Source organism: Pogona vitticeps, chromosome 1, assembly GCF_051106095.1.
Source record: "Pogona vitticeps strain Pit_001003342236 chromosome 1, PviZW2.1, whole genome shotgun sequence".
Lineage (NCBI taxonomy): Eukaryota > Metazoa > Chordata > Lepidosauria > Squamata > Agamidae > Pogona > Pogona vitticeps.
In genome coordinates, this window is record NC_135783.1 from 357,952,713 (window position 1) to 357,974,549 (window position 21,837).

Sequence of the window (21,837 nt, forward strand, 5' to 3'; positions counted from 1 at the left end):
TGGGGGCCAGCGGAGAGGCTCTCTTGCTGAAGAAATGAAATGCCAAAGGGGGAAAAAGTTCAGCGTTTCGCTTTGCTTCGGCAAAACAGGGTCCCTGAACTGGATCGTGAAACAACAAATGACGAACCCAGACTGGCCCGTTTCGGTCCAGGGTTGGCTTCATGTGCCTTTCTATCTGTGTGGCATCTCAGAGATGATCATGGCGATGCCAGGTGAACCTCAAAGGGAGGCGGTGCCACCCTCGTGGCCCCCTTACCCACAAGGTCCTCTTTGCTGGGGGGGGACTCATCCAGACCTCGCCTCTAAGGGCTGACCCCACGGCTCGGGCAACGGCTTATGAAGCCACACAGCCACGCAGGCCGTCTGGGCCCCAAGAACGACACGCCGGGAGCCGGGAGCTCATCCTGCCCTCTCTTGGCAGGCCTGGGGGTCCCAGCAATCACGGACTCCCCATCTCCAAGGGACCCAGGAGTCGGGCCAGGGGGTAGGGCTGCCCCCCTCCCACTTCTTCAGGGCACTCACTGCCTGTTCCCACTTTGGGGGTGGGGGCAGCTGAATGGCCCTGACAGGTGTCTAGCAAGGCCAGCCTTGGGCCACCGAGGCCACTCTCTGCCACACAAGGAGAAAAGTCTCTCTTTTTTTCCCCCTGCACTGCTGTTCTCCCCACCCAACGGGGCGCCATCCAATGGACAGAGTGATCCGGGGAACCAGCCCTGGATGGCCCGTTCTGTCTCCAGCCTCACATGGGCCTCAGCAGGGCAGGGGCTTCTCCGGGGACAAAGAGATGGGTGGGGGTCACCGGGACACCCTTCCATGTCCAACTCATTATCCCTTTGCCCAAGACTCGCTCCTCCCCCACCCCACCCCCACCCAGGCCTTCCTCCCAGTGCACCCGACTGGCCAGTCAGCCATTAAGAGCTACTGAACCTTCTCAGCTGGCCACATGGTCTCCCAAGGACAGGGGAAAGTCCCCTCTGGCACTCAGGCCAGAAGCTCTGCAGGTCAGGGCCTGGGCCCGCCCTGGCAGCCCTGGGTGGAGGACAGAATGACCGGCACACAGGCTGGCACTCTCGCTCACTGCCGCTCGGAAAGCACCCTGGTCTGGGAATCGGGGGGGGGGTACAGCAGGAAGCCAGGCAAGCTGTGCCTGCCCCAGTGGCTGGGCTGCCTTTATCTGGTGGACATTGCCAGATAAGTATGCCAGCCTGGCCCTCACCCCCAACCCCCTGTGCCAATGGCCTGCCCCCCTGCCAGCTCCGCTGCCCCTCCTGCCCTTTCAGGGCTTGCCCGTCAGGTCCAGGTGCTCGCTGGCCCTTGCGCCCAGAACTGCATCCGGAGGAAGGTCAACAGGGATGGGAGCCGATCCCTAATGCCTCCCACACACACACACACACACACAGAGGCCCCTGGAGGGAGGGAAGGCCAGGCAGGAGGGAGGGAGGCGCTTCCTCGGCAACGGAGGAAGGTTTTACTCCTCCCTGAAAGCCACGAAGAAAGGCGGTCTGGGGTCCCCTTACCTGTAAACCAGGGAGTCGTCATACGTCCCGTTATACTGGATTTGGAACATACGTATCCCAGGGATGTTCCTTTGGAAATGGAACTTAAGCAAGGCAGTGGACGAGGTGGCTTCGGCCACCACCACCTTCTTGTCCGGGCTAATTTTGGCCTCCCCGTTGCTCGTGCTGGCGTTCGACCCAGATTTAGTGGAGGTCGAGATGTCCGAGGAGCCCGGGTCCGGCTCGTGGATGTGGTTGGTGCTGTTCACAATGTGAGGCAGCTTGATGATGTGGAGATAGACCGACTGGGTGGCCTCCCCGGCCGGGTTGGAAGCGATGCAGGTGAAGTTTCCCGTGTCCTTCATGGTGGTGATGTGGATGTCCAGCGTCCCGTTCTCGTACACCAGGGAGCGGGTGGCGTTGGAAATCAGCTTGCTCTCGGGGGAAATCCAGTGGATGGTGGGCTCGGGGTCGCCCCGGGCTTTGCACCTCAGGATGGCCCGCTGGCCCTCCAGCACCCTCATCTCGTGCGTGTGCCGCGTGATGAGCGGGGGCTCGCACAGGAACTCCTCCTCGGGCACTGACCAGAAGTAGCGGCCGGAGAGGAGGGGGGGCGAGGCGCAGGTCTCCAGGTCGTCCTCCCTGGAGAGGCGCCTCAGCCACAGGAGTTCGCAGTTGCAATGCAGGGGGTTCCCCCCGAAGCTCAGGGCGAAGGTGGAGGGGCTGATGATCCCCGAGGTGGCCAAGACCTGCGCCCGCTGGAACAGCGGGTCCGGGGGCAGTTTGTGCAGCTTGTTGGAGGTCACGTCCAGCCGGGTCATCTTGTGGAGGTGGGAGAAGGTCCCCTTGGGGATGTGGTCGATCATGTTGTGGTCCAGGCTGAGGGTGTGCAGGCTGACCATCTTCTCCACCGCCTCCCAGGGGATGGTCTCCAGGTTGTTGTAGGACAGGTCCAGCTCCTCCAGGGCCAGGACGTCGTCGAAGGCGGTGGAGGAGATCAGCGTCAGCTGGTTGTTGTTCAGGATCAGGTGGTGCAGGTTGGAAAGCCCGCTCAGCGTGTCGTGGGTGATCTTGCTCAGCCGGTTGCTGTTCAAGTGCAAGGCCCGCAGGTTGCGCAGGTCGGCGAAGGCGTGCGGCGTGACGAAGCTGATGGTGTTCCGGGAGAGCGTCAGGTCCACCAGACTGCTCATGTTGGCAAAGTCCTTCCGCTTGATGCTGGTGACAAAGTTGTCGGCCAGCCGCAGCTCCACCGTCCGCCTGTCGATGTTGGGGGGCACAAACAGGAGCCCCTTCTTGGCACAGAGCGTGGCAAGGTTGGGAGAGAGGATCTGGCAGACACAGCGCTTCGGGCAGATCTGGGCTCTCACGGCGACGCCAATGCACAAGAGGCACAGAAGCAGTCTTTCCATGGTAGACCAGTGGGGTCAGGATCCTGCAGCGACAAGGAGAGGATGGGAGAACATTACTGGGAAGCCAGCCAGCCTGGGGATGGGAAGCCAACGCTCAAAGACCACCCACCGTTTGGAAGCCCCGAGGGCAGGGGGGACCTGTGGGCAGTCACGGCTTGAACTGGGGGTGGGAGTGGGGGTGGATTTCAGGGAAGAGATGAGCCCTCGGCCCAAGGCAGACCGAAAGTCAACGCAGCTTCCTTCCAAGCCCAAATGGGGTCCTGCCGCCTATGGAGGTATTCAGCCGGCGGCAGCAGAAGCAGGACCGCAGGGGAGTCAAGGGCCAGGTCCATAAATGCACACACAGCCCCACCTCCACCCCCCACCCACCCACCCCCCAGCACCTTCCAGTGAGACGGAGGAACCTCCAAGCAAAGAGATGCTGCTTCAGGAGCCTAGGAAGGGCAGGTCTCTGGAAGTGCTCCCCTCCACCCCACCCCATCAACCCTCCCCTCCTGCCTGAGCTGGCTCCTAGGCAGATCATCCCCTGGGACTCAGCTGTCAGCCATCCTCCCCCCCCCCCCGCCGTCCCCCCAAAGGTCTGGCAAAAGGGTCACTAGGAAGAGATGGGTTGCAGGGCAGGCGCCAGGAGGACCTTCTCCCCCCCCCCGTGCTTCTTCTCCCCCTCCCGCCCTCCTTCCTTCCTTCTTCCTTCTCCTTGGTTTTCATGCCACAGTCAGGCTGTTTTATGGGAAAGTGCTTTTTATTACGTCTGGAGGAGGCTTCGTTGCTGTTTTACAGCAGATTTGCTGCTGTGTCCACTTCTAAATCCTGGATTCTTCCGTACTCTTAAGACCTGCTGCCTTATTATTTAACATCTTCCTGCTGCTCTCGACCCACCAGCCACGCAGACAACGTCACAGAGAGGGGGGGGGAGGGAAGGAGGCTTGTATGGGGACCCCTAAGGTGGCAGAAATGGGTGCTGGCCTCCAACACTTTGGGGGCCCTTCCCACACTTGGGTTGCCCCCCCTTCTTGCTTCTGCTTTGCAGCTGGGGAGCAAGAGAAGGGGGGCCCCACCCCGTGGCTGCCTCTGCCTTCTCCTGCTGCGTCTCTTGCCGTCTCCATCACAACCCCACAAGTGAGCCTGTGCTTTTCGGACGAAGGGGGAAAGGCTCATAAAAACAAATTTATTTTTTATAGGCAGCTGAGAGGGTAATCTCCTCTCTCTAGAAGCCAATCTTGCTCCAATTTATATGTACAGCTAAAAAGGAAGCCAGCGGGGGCCGATCCTGGCGAGGCCGGCCAGCCAGCCGGGCTATAAACCCAATTAAACAGCTGCTCTTTGGGGGGGAGGGGTGACTGACCCTGAGCTCGAGGGAGGGAGACCTTTCCCAGTGGCCGCCATGGGAGAGGGGTCCCGCTCCCCCCCCCCCAAGCCACCATCAGTTTTGCATTAATTCCGGCAGGAAGCCAACTTCCAGAAGGATGCTTCAGCACATCTGTCAGGATTAGGCGCCAGGGCTTTTTTCCACCTGACCCTGTCTGTCAGCTGGGTTGGTCTGAAGCACCCTCCAAGATTCCCCCACCCCACGGAAAAGCCTCCCTCCCTCGGGCTGGCCCTGCTCAGAGCACCCCTCCGCCCCCCCACCCCAGCCCAGGGGTGCAGTGAGCGGCCTCTTTCGACGGAGAACGCCAGGATGAGGCCTGTCCGCTGCCTGGCCAGCCGGCTCCTCCAAAGCCAGCCTGGAGAAGCCACCCCACCTCGAGGGGGGGGGGAGAGGTCTCACAGCTAGCTCACCCACTTGGGGGCCCTGCGTTCATCCAGAGCAGCAGAGTTGAGGCCCCCTTGCTCAGCCACCCCCCCCCAGACAGAAGGCTGGCCCCCCTTCTCCTCCTCCTCCCCAGCCATTATTCGCTGTGCAAAACCCAAGGCTGCTCCTCCTCCTCCATCTCCCCCCCCCCAAAAAAACCAATTCCTTAACCCTGCTCTCCCCAAATCTGTCTGAAGAGTTATCAATAGCATGCGGTGGGGGGTGGGGGGGGAGAGCGTATTGGAGCAGCTCCCCTGAGTCTCCCGAAGACCCACAGAAGGATTCTGAGGCCGTGTGTGTGTGTGTGTGTGTGTGTGCGCGCGCGCGCGTGTGTGCGTGTCTCCCAGCCAAAGGCTCTGCTCTCCAGAAGGCTGCGCTTCAGCAACAGCTGTAGCCCCCCCCGCTCTGTTGCCCCCCCCCCCCCAAGAATCCAGACTGGAGGCTCCAAGAAGATGTTTTCTACTTCCCAAGGAGTGCCTGCTGGGGGTGCAGGGGCAGCACTGCCTCTGCCCTGGGGGGGGTGGCCTTTGGGGGGGCAGCCCTGCCTGCAGCTCCACTTCAGGGGCTCCCTTGTCCAGGCCACTTGTGGGGTGGGGGGGTGGACTCTCTCCTGAGGATGATGTTTGTAGCTGGGGCAGGACCATGTACCGAAACAACGCACACGACACCCCGAGACAGTCCCTTGGCAGATTCAAAGAGAATCATGATGCTCAGAGGGAGAGGGAACTGGGAAGCGAGGGGCCGGACAGCCAGACAGGCAAGGCCATGGGTCGGCGGGGATGCCTCCCCCCAGAGCCAAACAGCCCCCTCCCCAGGACAGCACCATCGATCGCTTCACTGGGACTGGGGGGGGGAACGATGTTTTCCCACCCACCCACACTGATGTGTCTTCAATGCTGCTGTTTCCCAGCATCTTTTTATCAGCGCTCTGCTCCCAGTGGCAACCAGTGCCACCATCTGCACCTCCAGCAGAAGGCTGGCTGGGTGGGCAGCTGTGATGGGGGGAGTGCCTGGCCGGCCAGCCTCCCCTTGCTCACACCATGTGGACAAGATGGAAAGGGTCTCCCTGTGGGGGTCACTCCTGTGAATCCTAACCGGACAGACAGGAAGAGAAACTCTGGCAGCTGCCAAATCATCCACCCACCCACCCACCCACCCACACACACACACACACACGCAGCAGCAGCAAAAGCAGAAGCAGCTGCCGCCCGCCTCTCCTTCCTTCCATGGCGCTTCAGTTCCTGCTGTCCGATCCCCCCCCCCCCCCGTCTTCTCTTAATGGGTGGAGAGCCAGAGAGTCTCCTTGGAGCCACATCAGCTGCTGGTGAATAATTGATGGAGGGAAGAAGAGGCGCTGAGCCTGCGTGCCGCACGTACGGGCCTTTTTCGTGCGCAGGCAGCAGCCGCCAGAAACACTCTCTCGGTTCCCTTCGTCCTCCTCTTTGAGGAGAAAGACAGACCCACCGAGAAGCTCCCGGGAATGGAGGCTCCTGGGAAGCGAAACCGAGAGGAGAAACCCTCCCAGAGAAGCCCCAAGAAAGCCAAACCAGAGGGACCTCCAGGAGGCCTCATCCAGGTGGGGAGGTGGGGAGACGTCCAGCCTCGGAAAGGAAGTGGGGAGAGGTTGGGAGAATGTGGCCAAAATGAGCCCCCCCCCCAATGCACTGCCTGACACCCCTTGCGCTCTCCTGAGGGACATCTCCCCTCAAGCTCATCATCATCACCTCCACAATCAGCTGGAAGGGACAAATCCAGTCCTCGTTTCGGCTACCCAGTGCACTTTTCTTACTTTCCGGGAGAGCCCAGGAACCCTCCCTGACTCCCGAGGCCAAGGCTCAAGCCGGCATCCTCGTTCTGCAGAGACACGGGGTGGACCTCACGAGCCCTTGACATTTACGGCCAGCATGAGGCCAAACAATTCAGGGTGGGCGACACTGTCCGAATGGCACCCTGATTCCTTTTGGCAGGGAAATGGGCCAGCGGCCGGCCTTTGACCCCTTGCACTGAACCAAAGGGGCAGCCGGAGGGCCGCAGGCAGAGGGCCCTGACCTCCGCCACTGACCTTCTCTGCTGCTACCAAAAGGAGAACCACCTCTCCAAGTGGTTTAACAATAAATATTCTGATTTTCCCCAATTTACTTTTAATCCCGTTATACCCTCAAATTCCTCCAAATGTGATTTAAGCCTTTCTGTTGCTTCTATTGGGTTTTTAACTATTAGTAACGTGTCATCAGTAAACAAGTTTATCTTACCATTTTCTTTATGTTCTATCCCTACAATCTGTTTATCATCTCTAATTATCTGTGCCAATAATTCTATTCTCATTGTAAATAATACTGGAGATAAAGGGCAACCTTGTCTTGTACCTCGGCCTAGGTGTATTGTCTCAGTTATTCCGTCATTAACTATTAGTCTAGCTGTATTTTGTGAATATAACTGGTGAATTGTCTACCTAAAATTAGGTCCAAAACCTAAATATTTAATCAATGTCTTTAACATATCCCATTCCACTGAATCAAATGCTTTAAATATGTCTAACAATAGAGTTAGTCTCTTTAGCTAAATGCATTAAATTAAGTACCCTTCTCCTTAAATCTGACATTTGTCTGCCTTGTATAAATCCATTTTGGTCTTTTCAATATAACTCCCCATAAAGGTATTTAATCTCTTTGCCATTATTGCCGTGAATATCTTAGCATCTTGATTTATCAGTGATATGGATCTATATGCTTTTATATTTATTGGATTCTTATGTGGTTTTAATATTAAAATAATCAATGGCTCTTTCCATGATTGTGGGATTTATTCTCCCATTAATATCTTATTAAATAACACTTTTAACTTTGGTATAAGAATCTTTTTAAATACTTCATATTATTCTGGGTCTAATTTATCTGTTCTGGGGTTTTTTCCTGTCTTTAAGTTATTTATAAAATCCTCTATTTCTTTATCAGTAATTAACTGTTCCATTTTATTTTTATCATTATCTAACAGTTTTTTATTTAAATTGTTTTTATATAATCTTCAATTTTCATTATAGAAAGATTTTTACTAGTATATAAAGTTTTATTAAATGTTTGAAATGCTTCCAATTTCTCCTTCATTTTATTACATCTTTTTTCATTCAAATCTTGTATTACTCCTATATTGCTTTTGTTCTTTTTTAAAGAAGACGCTTTAGCTAATAACTTGGAGATCATGTTACTAAATTCGAAATGACCAGATAGGCAGGGTATAAATAAATAAATAAATAAATAAATAAATAAATAAATAAATAAATAAATAAATAAATAAAATTCAAAAAAATCTGTTTTTAGATAAATTAAGTTTCTTTGTATCTTTTCCAGATGAATCCCTTCCAGTTCCTTCCTCTTTACTTGTAATTCTATTATAGCTTTCTTATCTCTAGTTTTTATAACTTTTTTTCTAATTCTTTTACATTATCTTCTAAGTCCTGTATTCTTTTCCCCTGCTTTTTTTAAGTATATAAGATGCTTTACATACATACCCTCTTGCCACAGACTTCACACTGTCCCAGATTATCTTAGGCTGACCTCCTCCCTTCTCATTTATTTCCCATGTCTCTTCTAAATCTTCTTGAAATTTTTCAATCAGGTTTGGATACCGAAAAATATTTGTATCAATTTTCCATCTTACTGCCTCCTTATAATCACATTTAAAAATCAATTCCATATTCACTCTGGCATGGTCTGATATTTGGATGACTTCAATGGCTGTATCATTTACCCTTGGCAGTAAATCTTTACAGACAAATATATAATCTATTCTTGAACATGTATTATACACCTGTGAGTGGAAGAACTTTCTTTCTTCATCCTTTAATTCTCTCCAAACATCTTTGAAATCTGTTTTATTAATTAATCTATTTAATAATGTACATTTAATTTTCCCTTCCCCAATTCACAACTTTGATTTATCCTTCTTCATATCCCCTACCATGTTAAAATCTCCTGCTAATATCAGAAAACCTTTCCTCAGTTTTCCTTCCTTCCTTCTTTCCTTCCATCATCAGCTCCTTGCTTCCTTCCCCATCCCCACCCCCATCACTCTCAGACAGCAGGAGGAAATCATAGGGCTGTGGTTAAACTACCAGGTTTTGACCAATCTGATTTAAGATGCTATTAATGTCTCTGTGCTTTCAGTTGTCTAATTTGAATTCAGATTAGTTATTAGCATAATAGTGTTAATTCCAGATACCAGTACACATCACTGATCTGATATTAATTTGCTGTGGCCTATGAATTTTTTATGTATTTCAGATTACACCACCTCCACCCATTTTTAATTGCTGTGATGCAAAACAGCATCAGCTGCACCATTTTTTTTTTAAAAAAGGAAACAATCCATTGCAGCTAGAATGCTACCAGCCATTCTGACTTGAACGAGGGAGCGGACCGAGGGCCTGACGGCTTGTCTGGGTGAGGGACAACAAGAACGGGCCCGTATATTATTAGGTAATCCAATCCCTCTTTCTTTTTGTGGAATATTCCATAGCCTCTTAGTACGGGGGGGGGGGCTCTTGAGTCCACTGAAGCAAGGGAGGGAGGGAGACTCCTGGGGGGGGGGTCACCCTGGACCGTTGTCGGTGAAGCAAGATCACCAGAGTCCCCCTCGTGGCTCTGCCAAGAAAGAGGCTCCAGCCTCCTGATCATCCTTGTCACCCTCCTCTGAACTTGCTCCAATTTGTCATCATCCTTCTTGAAGTGCAGTGTCCAGAACTGGACACAAGACTCAAGATGAGGCCTAACCAGTGCTGAATAGAGAGGGACTAGCACCTTGTGGGATTTTATGAACTATACCTCTATTAATGCAGACTAAAATAGCATTGGCTCTTTTTGTAGCCCCATCACACGGTTGGCTCATATTTAGCTTGTGATCTATGTCAATTCCAAGATCCTTCTCGCTCATAGTTTTGCTGAGCCAGGCATCCCCCATCTTATAGCGGTGCAATTGGTTTCTTTTTCAGAGGTGCAGGACTTTGCAGTTAGCCCTGTTGAATTTCATCGTGTTGCTTTTGGCCCAGTGCTCCATCCTACCAAGGTCATTTTGACAGGCCGGGGACCGTGGGTGTCAGAGGCAATGTCTGGCCACCAATTAAACACACACCACAACGCCAGTCTCGTACAGGGCTCCCAATGGGCCCCCAAAAAGAAAAGGGGGGGAGAGGAATAGAAAGGAGCACACAAAGTTACACCGCAATGAACCTACACACACACACACCCAACTAGCACCTGTGCTTCAAGTGTAGATTGGCCAGCCAGCCAGAGAGTGGGGGGGGGGGACAATCTCCCAAGGTGAGGGCAAGCTGTTCACTGAAGCCTGGCATATGTATGACCTTGGGGTTAACAACACTCTTCTCCCCCCTTGCCAGCAGGGGCAGCGCTGAGCAGAGGGTTCCGGAGGGCAAATGCCAGCCAATCCAAGGGGCAGCCCAGACCTGGGTTCAATGGGGCCAGCAGGGAGGGAGGGAGGGAGGCCGAGCACACAGACAACCCAGGGCCCAGGATCTGCTACAGCTGAAAACAGGAGGGCCAGGGAACACCCCCCTCCTTCCCCCCCCCCCCGGGCAGCTGCAGGCAGGGAAGGCACCGGTTCTGCTTCGGGTGCCAGTCCAAGCAGGCAAGGCGGGAAAGCAAAGGACCCAGCGACTGGGTCAGCCCCAAGCAGCTTCCAGTTCCTACATGGAGATGCGCCAGTCACACCCTGCCTCCCCCCAAAGGGACCCCTGGCTGAAGAAGGCCACCTCCTCACCATCAGGAGCGCAACCACGGAGGTGACGCCACCACCACCACCACCACCACCACCGGTACAGCCGTCTTCTCCCGAGAGGTTGAGGAGGTGCGGCTTCCGAGCCCATCCACCTCTTCCTTCTCCGCAATCTCCACCTGCAGAACCTCGCCACTCCGCCAAAGAAGGAGCGCCCAGAGGGATGGGACGGGGGGGGGTGCTGGTCTCTGAGGAAGGAGACCATCTCCTCTGTCAGCCGCACTTTAAAAGGGACGCCAGCTAGAAACCCCTGGAGAAATGGGTCAGCCGAAAGGGCAGCAGCGTCGTCCTTGCTCTCTGGCCACAACCACTCGTTTAGCAAAACAGACGAAAGCCAGCTCAGACCCTTCGGAGGCCAAATCCTCCCATCAGCTGCTATGAAGGGACTGCGCTGAATCAACACCCCGAGTCCGTTTTGCATGTGGGGGTGTCGGACAGCAGGCAGGCGGGAGAGCTGAGCTGAGGGTCTGAGACCCACAAGCGGGGGGGGGGGGGACTCTCCAACCTCACTGGAGGGACCGGCTTGGAAAGGGGAGGCAGGACTTGAAGGGATGCTTGTTTTAATCCGGGAGAACTCTGACGCTCACCGGAGGAAGGACACCAGGCAAATTTGTTGCAGGTTAACTGGTTTACTCAGAAACAGACAAAACACACACACAAAACACCCACTACCAATTGAGCAGACAATTCTAACAGAAAGAACTTGAAAATAAAATCTGGGTAAGGCCTTGTGTGTGTGTGTGTGTGTGTGTCCATGTGTGTGTGTCTGTGTGTCCGTGTGTGTCCGTGTCCGTGTGTGTGTCCGTGAGAGACAATGCACAGCGAGTGGGCTGCCGCCCCCGGGACCAGCTCCGATGCAGCTGAAGGGGTGGGAGGGCCTGCCGGGAGGGGCCGCCGCTGGGGCTCCACGCTGGCCTTTGTAACACGACCTCAGTCCCCTCAGGATCCGGCCACGGACAGCCGGGCTCCAGCTGGGGGGGGGGGGGGAGTGCTGCTTGCCAGGTTGCCTTGTGGGTTTAAGGAGCACCTCACATCCCGGACCTTCTCAGCTTGCCAGGGAACAAATTGCACGCCTCAAGCAGGTTTTTGAGAGGGGGGAGGGGGAGGGGGAATGGCTGTATGTAGGAAAGTGTGAGGGCAAGAGGAGAAAGCGGACGACAAAGGACGACGAGATGGACGGACAGGGTCACCGAAGTGACCAGCATGAATTTGACCCAATGTCGGGAGGCAGTGGAAGACAGGAGGGCCTGGCGTGCTCTCTGGTCCATTGGGGGGGGGTCACGAAGAGTCGGACACGACTGAACGACTAAACAGCAACAAACTCTGTCAAACATCCAAACTTAAAAATAGGTAGCAATTGATAAATCTACAACTATGCTTGGCTTTGATGCAATTTAAAATCAGGATATTGAAAAATCCTTCCATCTTCTGAAGGTTGTTTCAGTCAATGCAGTGGGATTCCTTCCTTCATCCATTGACCGTTATTGTCCTCTTCCCTCAAGAAGTCCATCCTGGCTGAGGCGGGGGGGGGAGGGGAAGAGACCCTTCTCAGGAGGTGAGGGGGGGCTCCTCAGGGGTTCCCCCCAGGCCCTTCCTTAGGGGGGCGGGTGGTGGCCTGTGACTGGGCAGCTCCCCCCCCCAAGGAGGAGGCCATGCAGACAGGACGGCCCTTCTTCTTTTCCCTCAGGAACGCCATTATCTCCGACTCTGCAGCCCCCCCGCCTTTTTTTGCCCAAAGGGGGGGGAGGGGTGGCCACGTGACACGGGCCTCTCCCCCCCCTCAGTCCTCCTCCTTCCCCCCCGCCAAGCCTCAGGCAGGTGCTGACTCCGCCCCTCCAGTCCTCTCATAGGTTCATGCAAATCAGCTCTTGAATATATGAAAATGACCCTGAGGAGCATGGGAAATCGCCACACTCCTGAATTTTGGAAGCCCTCTTAAGGTCACTAGAGGTCGGTTTTGACTTAGTGGTCAATAAAAACAACAACAGCAACAGAGTAGAAGCCCTGACTTGCTTCCTTTGTGCCTCTGAAAACACCATGACTTAAGGGTCACCCACTCTGCGCCAGGGACTGCCATGGATTTTTTTTCCTTGTCATGAGTTGTGGGGCCTCTTGAGGCCATTGCAAGGAGGGCCCTTGTTTCCAACCCCTGATCTTTATCCTTTCTCACTAGCATGGGGAGGGGGGCCTCTTGGGACTGCCCTGCTTGCTTTCCTGCCATCCCTGTTTCCAGGAATAAGAAAAGGAAGCTGGTTCCCCTGATGGGGCAGAGAAAGTGGCATGTCTTTGCTTTTTTTCCAGGGCTTCAAATACAATATTGAGGCCTACTTTTTGAGGGATTCTTAAATACCTCCCTTTTTCCATGGGGACCCTGAAAAGAAGCCCCCAGCCTGTTGTAAAAAAACCAGATCTGACAGGGTCTTCTTACCCACAGAGGGTGACAGGTCAAAGATTGAGGGATCGTTTCCTCATTGGTTGTGCTCTTCAGCCACAAATCTAGGTCCTTCATCCTATCTAGGGGGGACCCAAGGTTAGGAACCACTCTTGGATGTGAAGGGCCATCCAGTCCAAAGAAATGGAAAAGAGAAAGAACAAGAAGAAATGTGATGGGAAACACACACACACACACACATATGCACAGAGTACAGCGTTACACACTTGCCCATTCCATAAAGGGAGTCATCCTGCTGATGAGATGTGAGACCACATGAGCAACAGGGATTCCAAAGAAATTTTGTATAGAGATGTACACGGCTCCCCCCAAAAATTGTCTTTCACTTTGGGTTCTTTCAAGGGTTCATTTTCATATTTTTCATATACCAGTCCTTTCATTTTTATACAAAAGAGAAAGCATATGTCAGATTTCACATTTTTTCCCCCAGTTCATATTTTCTGGCACTCTGAAAACCCTAAGGAACCCTTAGAAACAACTCCAAAAAGCAGAGGCAAGGAAGCAGAGAACCAATCTACTGCAAAATCAAGCAGCATGCCTGAGAAAGAAAAATCAGCATCAGGCCTACGCATGTGCTGCTTTGTATTATCATATTCACACAGCCAAATGACACATCGGCACAGTTATGAAATCCACCCCTTGGCCCACCCCACCCCTACAGAAGCAAACAAAACAGCCCCCCAAACCCTCATCAAAATATACACCTTCAAAAGAATACATTTTTCTTTTAATGTTTTTGTATAATTCTAGGCTGCCTTTTCCCAGTTGAAGGCATCCAAGGCAGCTCATAACATTAAAACAGATAAAACTAAAAACACAAAAAATTACTGATTTAAAAACAATTAAACTAATCCATTAAATATTTTTTTAAAAAAATTAAGACTATAAAATCAAACTTTAAATGGCATAAGAGCAGCATCCAGGACTCAGTTCTGGTTCTTTAAAGTTATTTAAAGCCTGCCTGAAGAGGTGGGTCTTCTACCGTCAGCAGAAAGATGAAAGGGAGTGTGTGTGTTTTTTTTGGGGGGGGGAACCTAACCAAATAATAATAGCAAGATCAGTCAAATGAACAGGGAAAGAACCTCTGGCTGTTTAGCCCTTCCTGTGCCTTGCCTGGAGTGCGTCTGTCTTGCTCACCCAAAGCCCACGCCCAACAGCACCCTCGCTGAGAGGACACGGCCAGCAACCTGAACTCCAGCTGGCGCCAGAAAATCCCACCCCAGAAGCTTTGTTTTCCTCGCCCGGGTCCCGCTCTTCAGACAACAGGATTTCTGCACAAGGGACACCGAAGTAAGTCTCCAGCTGGGAAGTCCTTCTCTTCCTCTCAGCTCAGAGGATTTCCTGGGCCATAAACCTGTGGGGCTCCCGCCAACCTAGCGGTTCGAAAGCATGCAAATGCAAGTAGATAAATAGGGACCACCTCGGTGGGAAGGTAACAGCGTTCCGTGTCTAAGTCGCACTGGCCATGTGACCACGGAAGATTGTCTTCGGACAAAACGCTGGCTCTATGGCTTGGAAACGGGGATGAGCACCGCCCCCTAGAGTCGAACACGACTGGACAAAAATTGTCAAGGGGAACCTTTACCTTTTTAAACCTGTGGGACGGACACGGCCTGCAGAGTTGAGTCCTGAGTGACTCAGAAGCAGGGACTGGATACTCTCATGACTTTTGGTGATGATGATGATGATGATGATGATGCGCTGTCAATTCAGTCCCGACTTCTGGCAACCCCTCTTCAGGATCTTCTAAGTAGGGCGTACTCAGAAGTGGCTCTCGCCCTTCCCTTCCTCTGGGGACCCCTTGGGATTCTGGCGCATTGGCCCAAGGCCACCTAGGCTGGCTCTTCTCTTCTAGGAGGGGCATACAGTGGGGGGGGGGACGGACGGGACCGGACTCCCAACCTCTACCAAACTCACTGAGCCCTCCTGCCAGCACTGGTATTTTTAGTTACGGTTATATGTACGGGTTATACAGTATATGGACCCCAAAAGGAAAAAGGGGAACGGGTCTCTCGGCTTTCTCTCCCCCCCCCCCCCGGTGCCTTATTTCGCACAATTCTCTTGTGTCCCGACACGTGAATGCCTCCATTTCTGAAACAGGAGAAGGAAAAATGGGAGAGGGGCAAGGGGGGGGGGGCGGGTCCCAGAGTCCAGGGCAATTGCAGGGCTTCAGTTCGGCCCAAGTCAGCAAACTTTGTTATTCCTGCACTTGGTTCCCCTGCGTGGCGAGCAGCTCATAAATGTTCAACTGGATAGAAACAATTTTGAGGAAGAAACATAATCCCCAGAATTCAGAATATGCATAAAACGGAGCGTAATCACCACCAGTGTTCTCCAAAGAAAATGCCTGGTGCTGAGGGGAAGGCAGGATTCGCCCAAAATTAATCCAGGCAGGGCCCTGGCCCACCTTCCCTTCTGAGCAGGGACATGGCCTTGGAGATACACTTCTGAGAAACCGCCCGCGAAGCGCAGGGCCTGCCAAATGGGTCACGGCCCCTTGTATGGGCAGGGGTGGCACAACAAGGGGGGGGGGGGGTTCCGAGTCAGCTCTCGGGGCCAAAAGCAATAATGCCGCTCCCTCCGCTAGGCGGGCGGCTCAGAGAGGATCCGGTGGGGAAGCCACGGGACCGTTCCCTTCCACCTTGGTTCCCTCAGCACTGGGTGGCTTTCCTTCCCTGCCCGGAGGGGTCAGGCCTGCTCTCCAGGAGACCACCGGTTCCCCCTTAAGTAGAGCGGGCCTGGCTTCCTGATGACTCTCATGCGTGTGTTCTCGCCTCGGCTGCTGACAGCAAAGGCCACCGAGCTCATTCACACAACCCTCTGGGCACCAGCTGCCCCCTCCCCGGGCATCACTGGGTGACTGAGATGGATCTCAGCCCACCATGGGCGGGTAGCGGCAGGTGCCCCTGCCACCCCGCCACCCCCACACATACTGCACATGATATGACCCCAATGGGCCTTTCCCAGCAGCCTCAGCAAGTCTGAGGCGCACCAAAACCACCCTTGGCTGGCGGCGGAGGTGGTCCCAGGGAGGGAGGGGGAGAGCCACCCCCCAGGGAGGTTCCAGATGCTGTGTGGAGGGGATGCCAGGCCCTTGGACACGAGGCCTCAGTGGCCAAAAAAAGACCACGCGAGGAAGGGGCAAAGGGCCTTGGAAGCTGCCTGACCCCCTACATCAGAGCCCCCTCCCATTCATTCATCTGGCTCAGCAATAGCTCTCCGGTGGGGGGGGGGGTGCATGCCAGTTTCATTCCCAGGCCTTCCCAGACATCCCAGGCAGTTTCTGGCAGTCTCCTGCCCGGACAGGGATCCCACCCCCACCCCCGAGCCCTGCTTAAAAAGCTTCCGCCATCTGACGCAATCGGGTGGATTCAGAGCCATCGGGTGGTGAGACTGCAGGGATGTCACACAAATCTAGACACTCAAGAGTCCCCAAACTGGTCACACTGGGTCGGTCGGCTCTGGCAGGAAATTTGTGGTTGAAGTGACATCTCTTCACCTAAAATCGAAGGCAATCCAGTTTAGGATATTTATTGGCTTTAAATACAGTAACCAAATGTAGAGGAATCCAAAAACCTACCCAAAGCCCAATTAACAGAAGGCGCTGAACAGGACGATTTGATGGCGTGTGCGTTCCACCAAGTGCAGATAACATGATTTAAATGTTATATACACAGAAATTCGTCTCCTTATTCATTTATTTAATTTCTTCACTGTCTTTCTCCCTGCAGGACCAAAACACCTGATGGCATGAACTTAGTTGGAAACCACTTTTTATTGAAATGGTTTTGCTTATTTTAAGACACGGCATCTCGACAGCACACCCACCCCTCAGCTTATTTGAAGGGGCATGGGATACTATTAGCATTTTTTTTATTTTAGTATGCTTGAAGAGCCATGCCCATAAAGGCATGCTTCCTAGGAACAGTAATCTCAAAATGATAATTACTTTCTTGATTAAAGCAAGCGATATTAGATGTGACCGGCCTGCCACCTGTTCCAGTCATCATCCACTTGGACACACACTGCAACTGCCGGCTATTAAGCAACTGCACCTTTGTAAAAGGAGGAAAGCCAGGATGACCACTGCCATCACCAAGGGAAAAGTGCTTATGAAGATCATTCTGGGGCTCTTCCCCCCACTGCCGTCCCTGCCACCTCTGACCAAACAGAAGGCGCTAAGGATCCCCAACTCCCTCCGAGAGACGCCTCTCCAGTCAAGCATTTAAAAACATGTGATGTGGGGGGATGACTCGCCATGGCCTTTCTGTGGATGCCGGTGGCCCAAAGGACGAGAGATTGCTCTCTTCCAGAGCTTACAGAGAGTAAAAGCGGTCCTTCAGAAGCACAGGATTCCTCCTGCCTGCCTGCCTGCCTGGTAGCGGGCAAGGGATTTCAGCCTGGGGCCGCCACCACGACTCCGTCTGGGGAGCTGGAAGGCCCTCTTGCTGGTCATGACCTTGCACCCTGTGTCTTGACCACATGGTCCCCAGGATGCAATAGCCGCCTAAATATGAAAGGCGACTTCCAGAGACTCATTCTTTCCAACGTGAAACACAGGTTATCACCAAGGATATTGCATACATGCGCATCTCCACAAGCTGGAACCAATCATTAACAATCCTTGTCATAAGAAGCCATATTGATTACATGCTGGTTAACTGGGTACCGGAACAGTCAGTGAAGGCCTGTCCCAGAACTGACATAAAGTCAGATCGTAATCCCGTCATCTCTTCAGTATACCTTGAATCAAAGAAAATAAATTTAAAATGTATTTAAATTTAAATAAATTTAAAAACCGCGCACACACAAGTAAAAATAGAAGCAGCATGAGAATCAAACAAGTAAGCGAGCCGACCGTGTATGTACACTGTTGGTAAGGAAGGAATTCAAGAAGGCATCGATAAAATCACACACTCACAGTGCTACTCGCTCCAAACTGACAGAAGGATTAGTAGATGTGACGGGCAGCCTCAATGTAACTCTGTGTGTGTGTGTGTGTGTGTGTGTGTGTGTGTGTGTGTGTGTGTGTGTGTGTGTGTGTGTGTGTGTGTGTGTGTGTGTGTGTGTGTGTGTGTGTGTGTGTGTGTGTGAAAGGAAGTAGATGACAGAAAGAAATGTTAAAGCTAACAGAAGACAGACAAACGTGGGAAAATAAAGATGACATCAAATGCAGAGAATGACAGAAAAGCGTCAGAGCACAATTTGGAAGCCACAAAAGGAAAAAGAAAACAAGAGTACAAACAATGTACAGAAAGTGAAAACCGAGAGATGGGCCAGGACTGCTCTAATGTCTGCAAAAAGATCAAGAAGGTGTCAGAGGCGTATTTAGAAAATGGCAATGCTCACTCCTGATGGATAGTAGTAACTGTCTGATACTCGACACCAAGGATAAAATCTTAGTCTGAAGTGAGCACGTCAACAAGATGTTTAAAGATAACACACCAACAGAATTTATTGTACCAGATGTCAGTACCATATCAGAAGAATGCAAACTGCTACACAATCACACACACACAGACAGACAGACAGACACCCCTACGGCCTCGCTCCTGGACACAAATGTTTTCACAGAGGATGGTGATGCAGATATTTTAATGAATCTTCTAAATCAAATCTACAGAACACTAATAATTTTTCAAATTCAGATGTCAATCTTCACTGCATTACTCAAAAAAGGAAATGCTGACATTTGTAGTAACTTCAGAACCATAATCACAAAAGAATTGGAGGTTCATGACTTGGTACCTTGGCTCAATGATCTCTGACACCCTCTCGCTAGATGTGGAGCTGGATAAACGCATTGGCAAAGCAACTACCATGTTCTCTAGACTCATGTAGGCCGTTTCTCCAAGATTCCCCGTGCAAATAGGCTCTGTTTTTTCTGTCATACTCTACCAGATTCCCTGGATCATATTTTATTTCACTGCCTGGCTCATTCTTCCCTGAGAAAGCTTTGCCTTGAACCGTGGCTTTCTTTCTTTCCCAACTCCCTAGCTTTTTTCCTGAGTGATTTTTGTCCTTTGATTACATCTGCCGTTGCAGGATATCTATTGGAAATTTCTATTTTAACCCATAACCTATGACTCACAAAGAGAGTATGACTTAATAAGAAACTGACAGCATATACCAAGATCCAGGTCTATAGAGCCTGTGTCCTGAGCACACTCCTGTCCTGCAGTGAGTCCTGGACCCTTTGTGCACGGCAGGAGAGGAAGCTGGACACGTTCCATATACGTTGCCTCAGACACATTTTTGGTATCACCTGGCAGGACAAAGTTTCAAATAGAGTAGTCCTAGAACGAGCTGGAATTTTTAGCATATATACATTACTGAAACAGCGATGTCTACGTTGGCTTGGGCACATCGTGAGAATGGCTGATGGTCAGATTCCAAAGGATCTCCTGTATGGAGAATTAGTGCAGGGAAATCGCCCCAGAGGGAGACCACAGCTGCGATATAAGGATATCTGCAAGTGGGATCTGAAGGCCTTAGGAATAGACCTCAACACATGGGAAACCCTGACATCTGTGCGCTCAGCCTGGAGGCAGGCGGTGCATCACGGCCTCTCCCAATTTGAAGAGACCCTTGCCCAGCAGGCCGAGGCAAAGAGGAAGTCACAAAAGCAGCAAAACCAGGGAGCTGGACAGGGGACCGATTAGTCTTCAGTGTGGAAGAGATTGTCACTCTCGAATTGGCCTCCTCAGCCACACTAGATGCTGTTCCAAGTCCTCCATACAGAGCACGTGACCATCATCTCTCAAGACTGAAGGATGCCTACTACAGAACCATAATAAGCTTAATAAAACATTTGCTAAAGATTGTTGTGGGTTTTTCGGGCTCTTTAGCAGTTTTCTGAAGGTTGTTCTTCCTGACGTTTTGCCAGTCTCTGCGGCCGGCATCTTCAGAGGACTGGAGTAGGAACTCTGTCCATTTGCTAAAGGCTTTCAAAAAGAGAATAGCGAATTTGCAAGAACCATGAATGAAGGGCTGGAGTTCATGCCACTTGAATTCAGGGGATGACCTGGAACAAGCAACGAATTCACTCCACCCACGTGTCCCTTCAGGAAGGACGCTGTCCTTCATATAAGTGTGGGAGAGGCATATGTTGGCTTCCTTAACTATAACAAAGAGATGTTGAAACAGGCAACATAAAGGTACAGCAAAGTCACCCATCAGATGACAGAGGAGGACACAGCCAGAAGAATGATTTGATGTTCCAGTTTATAATGCCAGCATAGCTTTAGAGAAGCCCTTGCCAATTCAAACTGGTGTTTCAATGTCAATGAAAATCTTTATAACAAAGACCGGGAAGGGGGGGGGGAGAGGAATTAGATGGTCTGCAAGGGTGACTCAGCAAAGTCAAGTAGGCAAAAGCCGGCAAAGGAATGTTAAGGAAATCGAGTTGACAGCAGACAGCAAGCAAATGCTGCAGGAAATGCAGTTAAATATCCAAAAGAAAATTGTGGAGCATGTGGATTCAGATATTTTCATTTTTTTTTTTCATTTGGTGGGATGAACTTTTGAGACCCCAGCCACACAATAAAGTTTCCCGACAGAGATAGCCTCTAGCAGCTGGCGTGAAGATGATGAACCTAACTAAGATACAACAAAAACTCTAAATTGGCTTTAGAACTGTGCAGGGAAGGGATGCTATGCTATGCTTTCTCAATTCTATGGAGGACTTTTAATTATGGAAACCTGAGGGTGAAATGTAAATGTTTGGAGTGTGGGTCAACCAAAGAATGCAAAAAAGAGAGGGATCAATAAAGCATTAGAGCAAAAGACTAAAGACAAAGAATTCACGACACATAAAATGCAGAAAACGTGAATACTTTGGTCACATAATAAGAAAGAAAAGGTACAGGTTGTTACAGCTGACCCTTCTGGATAAAATAAATAAGAAGAGAAGGAGGAGGGATTGGCTGAAGAAGGCAGGGAACAGGTTTGGGCGCAACACAACATCCCTCTTTAGAGCTGCCACATCATGACTGTGACACCCAACCTCTGGCAAGAGAAGAACAAGGAGCTTTCGGCTACAAACAAATGCAGAGCATTTTCTACTAAAGAATCGCTCATCCATAATCCTGAAGCAACGAATTCACTCCATAAAGAGGTTAATTCAATACGGACTGGGATGCTGCAGAGTTGACAAATCTTTCTGCAAGCAATTGGGATCTCTCAGAGACATCGTATTCTTATCATTGACGTCCTAAGGAATGTTTACAGCAAAAGTCAGAGAATAAGAATGGCTCTAAACAAACAAACAAACAAACAAACAAACAAACAAACAAACAAACAAACAAACAAACGGGTTCCCACTGTAAGAGAAACAGTTCTTGCAGAAGCCAAGAACGGTAAGTGATTTGTAAGTGGGGCTTTTTTCTAATTTATTTTTTGGGTACTGTTCAATTCATCCGAGAGACATGAAAAATTAATCAAGCAAACAGAGAAGAGTTTTAATAAACTCCCTGTCTTAGGGGCAGATTGCACCTGTCAGCAGAAGTGGAAGAGCTGCACCTTCCCCCTGGGAGGGCGCCAATTCAGAAGCACCTCTCGGTGTGGGTTCCACTGCAACCCACACATCCACCCCCCCCCGCGCCACGGAGGCTCCTGAGAACGGCTGAGCCGAACCCAGTCAAGGATCCACCCAGAACAGAAAAGCTTCTTGATGCCACTCGGGAGACGACGGCCAGAGGCCTCTCGGGAGACCAGTGGTTGCTGGAATGCTTCGTTTGGAAGTTAACTGTTTTCTTGTTAGGTGTTGGGAAACTAATTGATATTAATATTTGATATTAATATTTAAAAGAGGAAATGTTTAAGCCACTGAAGTAGTATTATCAATTTGTTACTCAAATCGTTAGTTTTGAAAGGCCCTTGAGATTTCCAGGGCTCCAGAAT

The 21,837-nt window shown here is 51.3% G+C and overlaps 1 protein-coding gene across 5 annotated transcripts in view; it reads right to left on the reverse strand.

Moving 5' to 3' along the window:
• Positions 1 to 21,837, reverse strand: part of LOC110091170 (leucine-rich repeat and fibronectin type-III domain-containing protein 5) — a 73,655-nt gene that overhangs the window by 21,567 nt on the left and 30,251 nt on the right. For all 5 annotated transcript variants that reach the window (XR_012082748.2, XM_072986979.2, XM_072986977.2 and 2 more), the window contains exon 2: positions 1,518 to 2,928. Coding sequence is in view for 4 of the 5 variants with exons in the window: in XM_072986979.2 (XP_072843080.2) it covers positions 1,518 to 2,905 (1,388 nt within the window). In the remaining variant the exon portion in view is untranslated. The remainder of the gene's footprint in view (positions 1 to 1,517; positions 2,929 to 21,837) is intronic.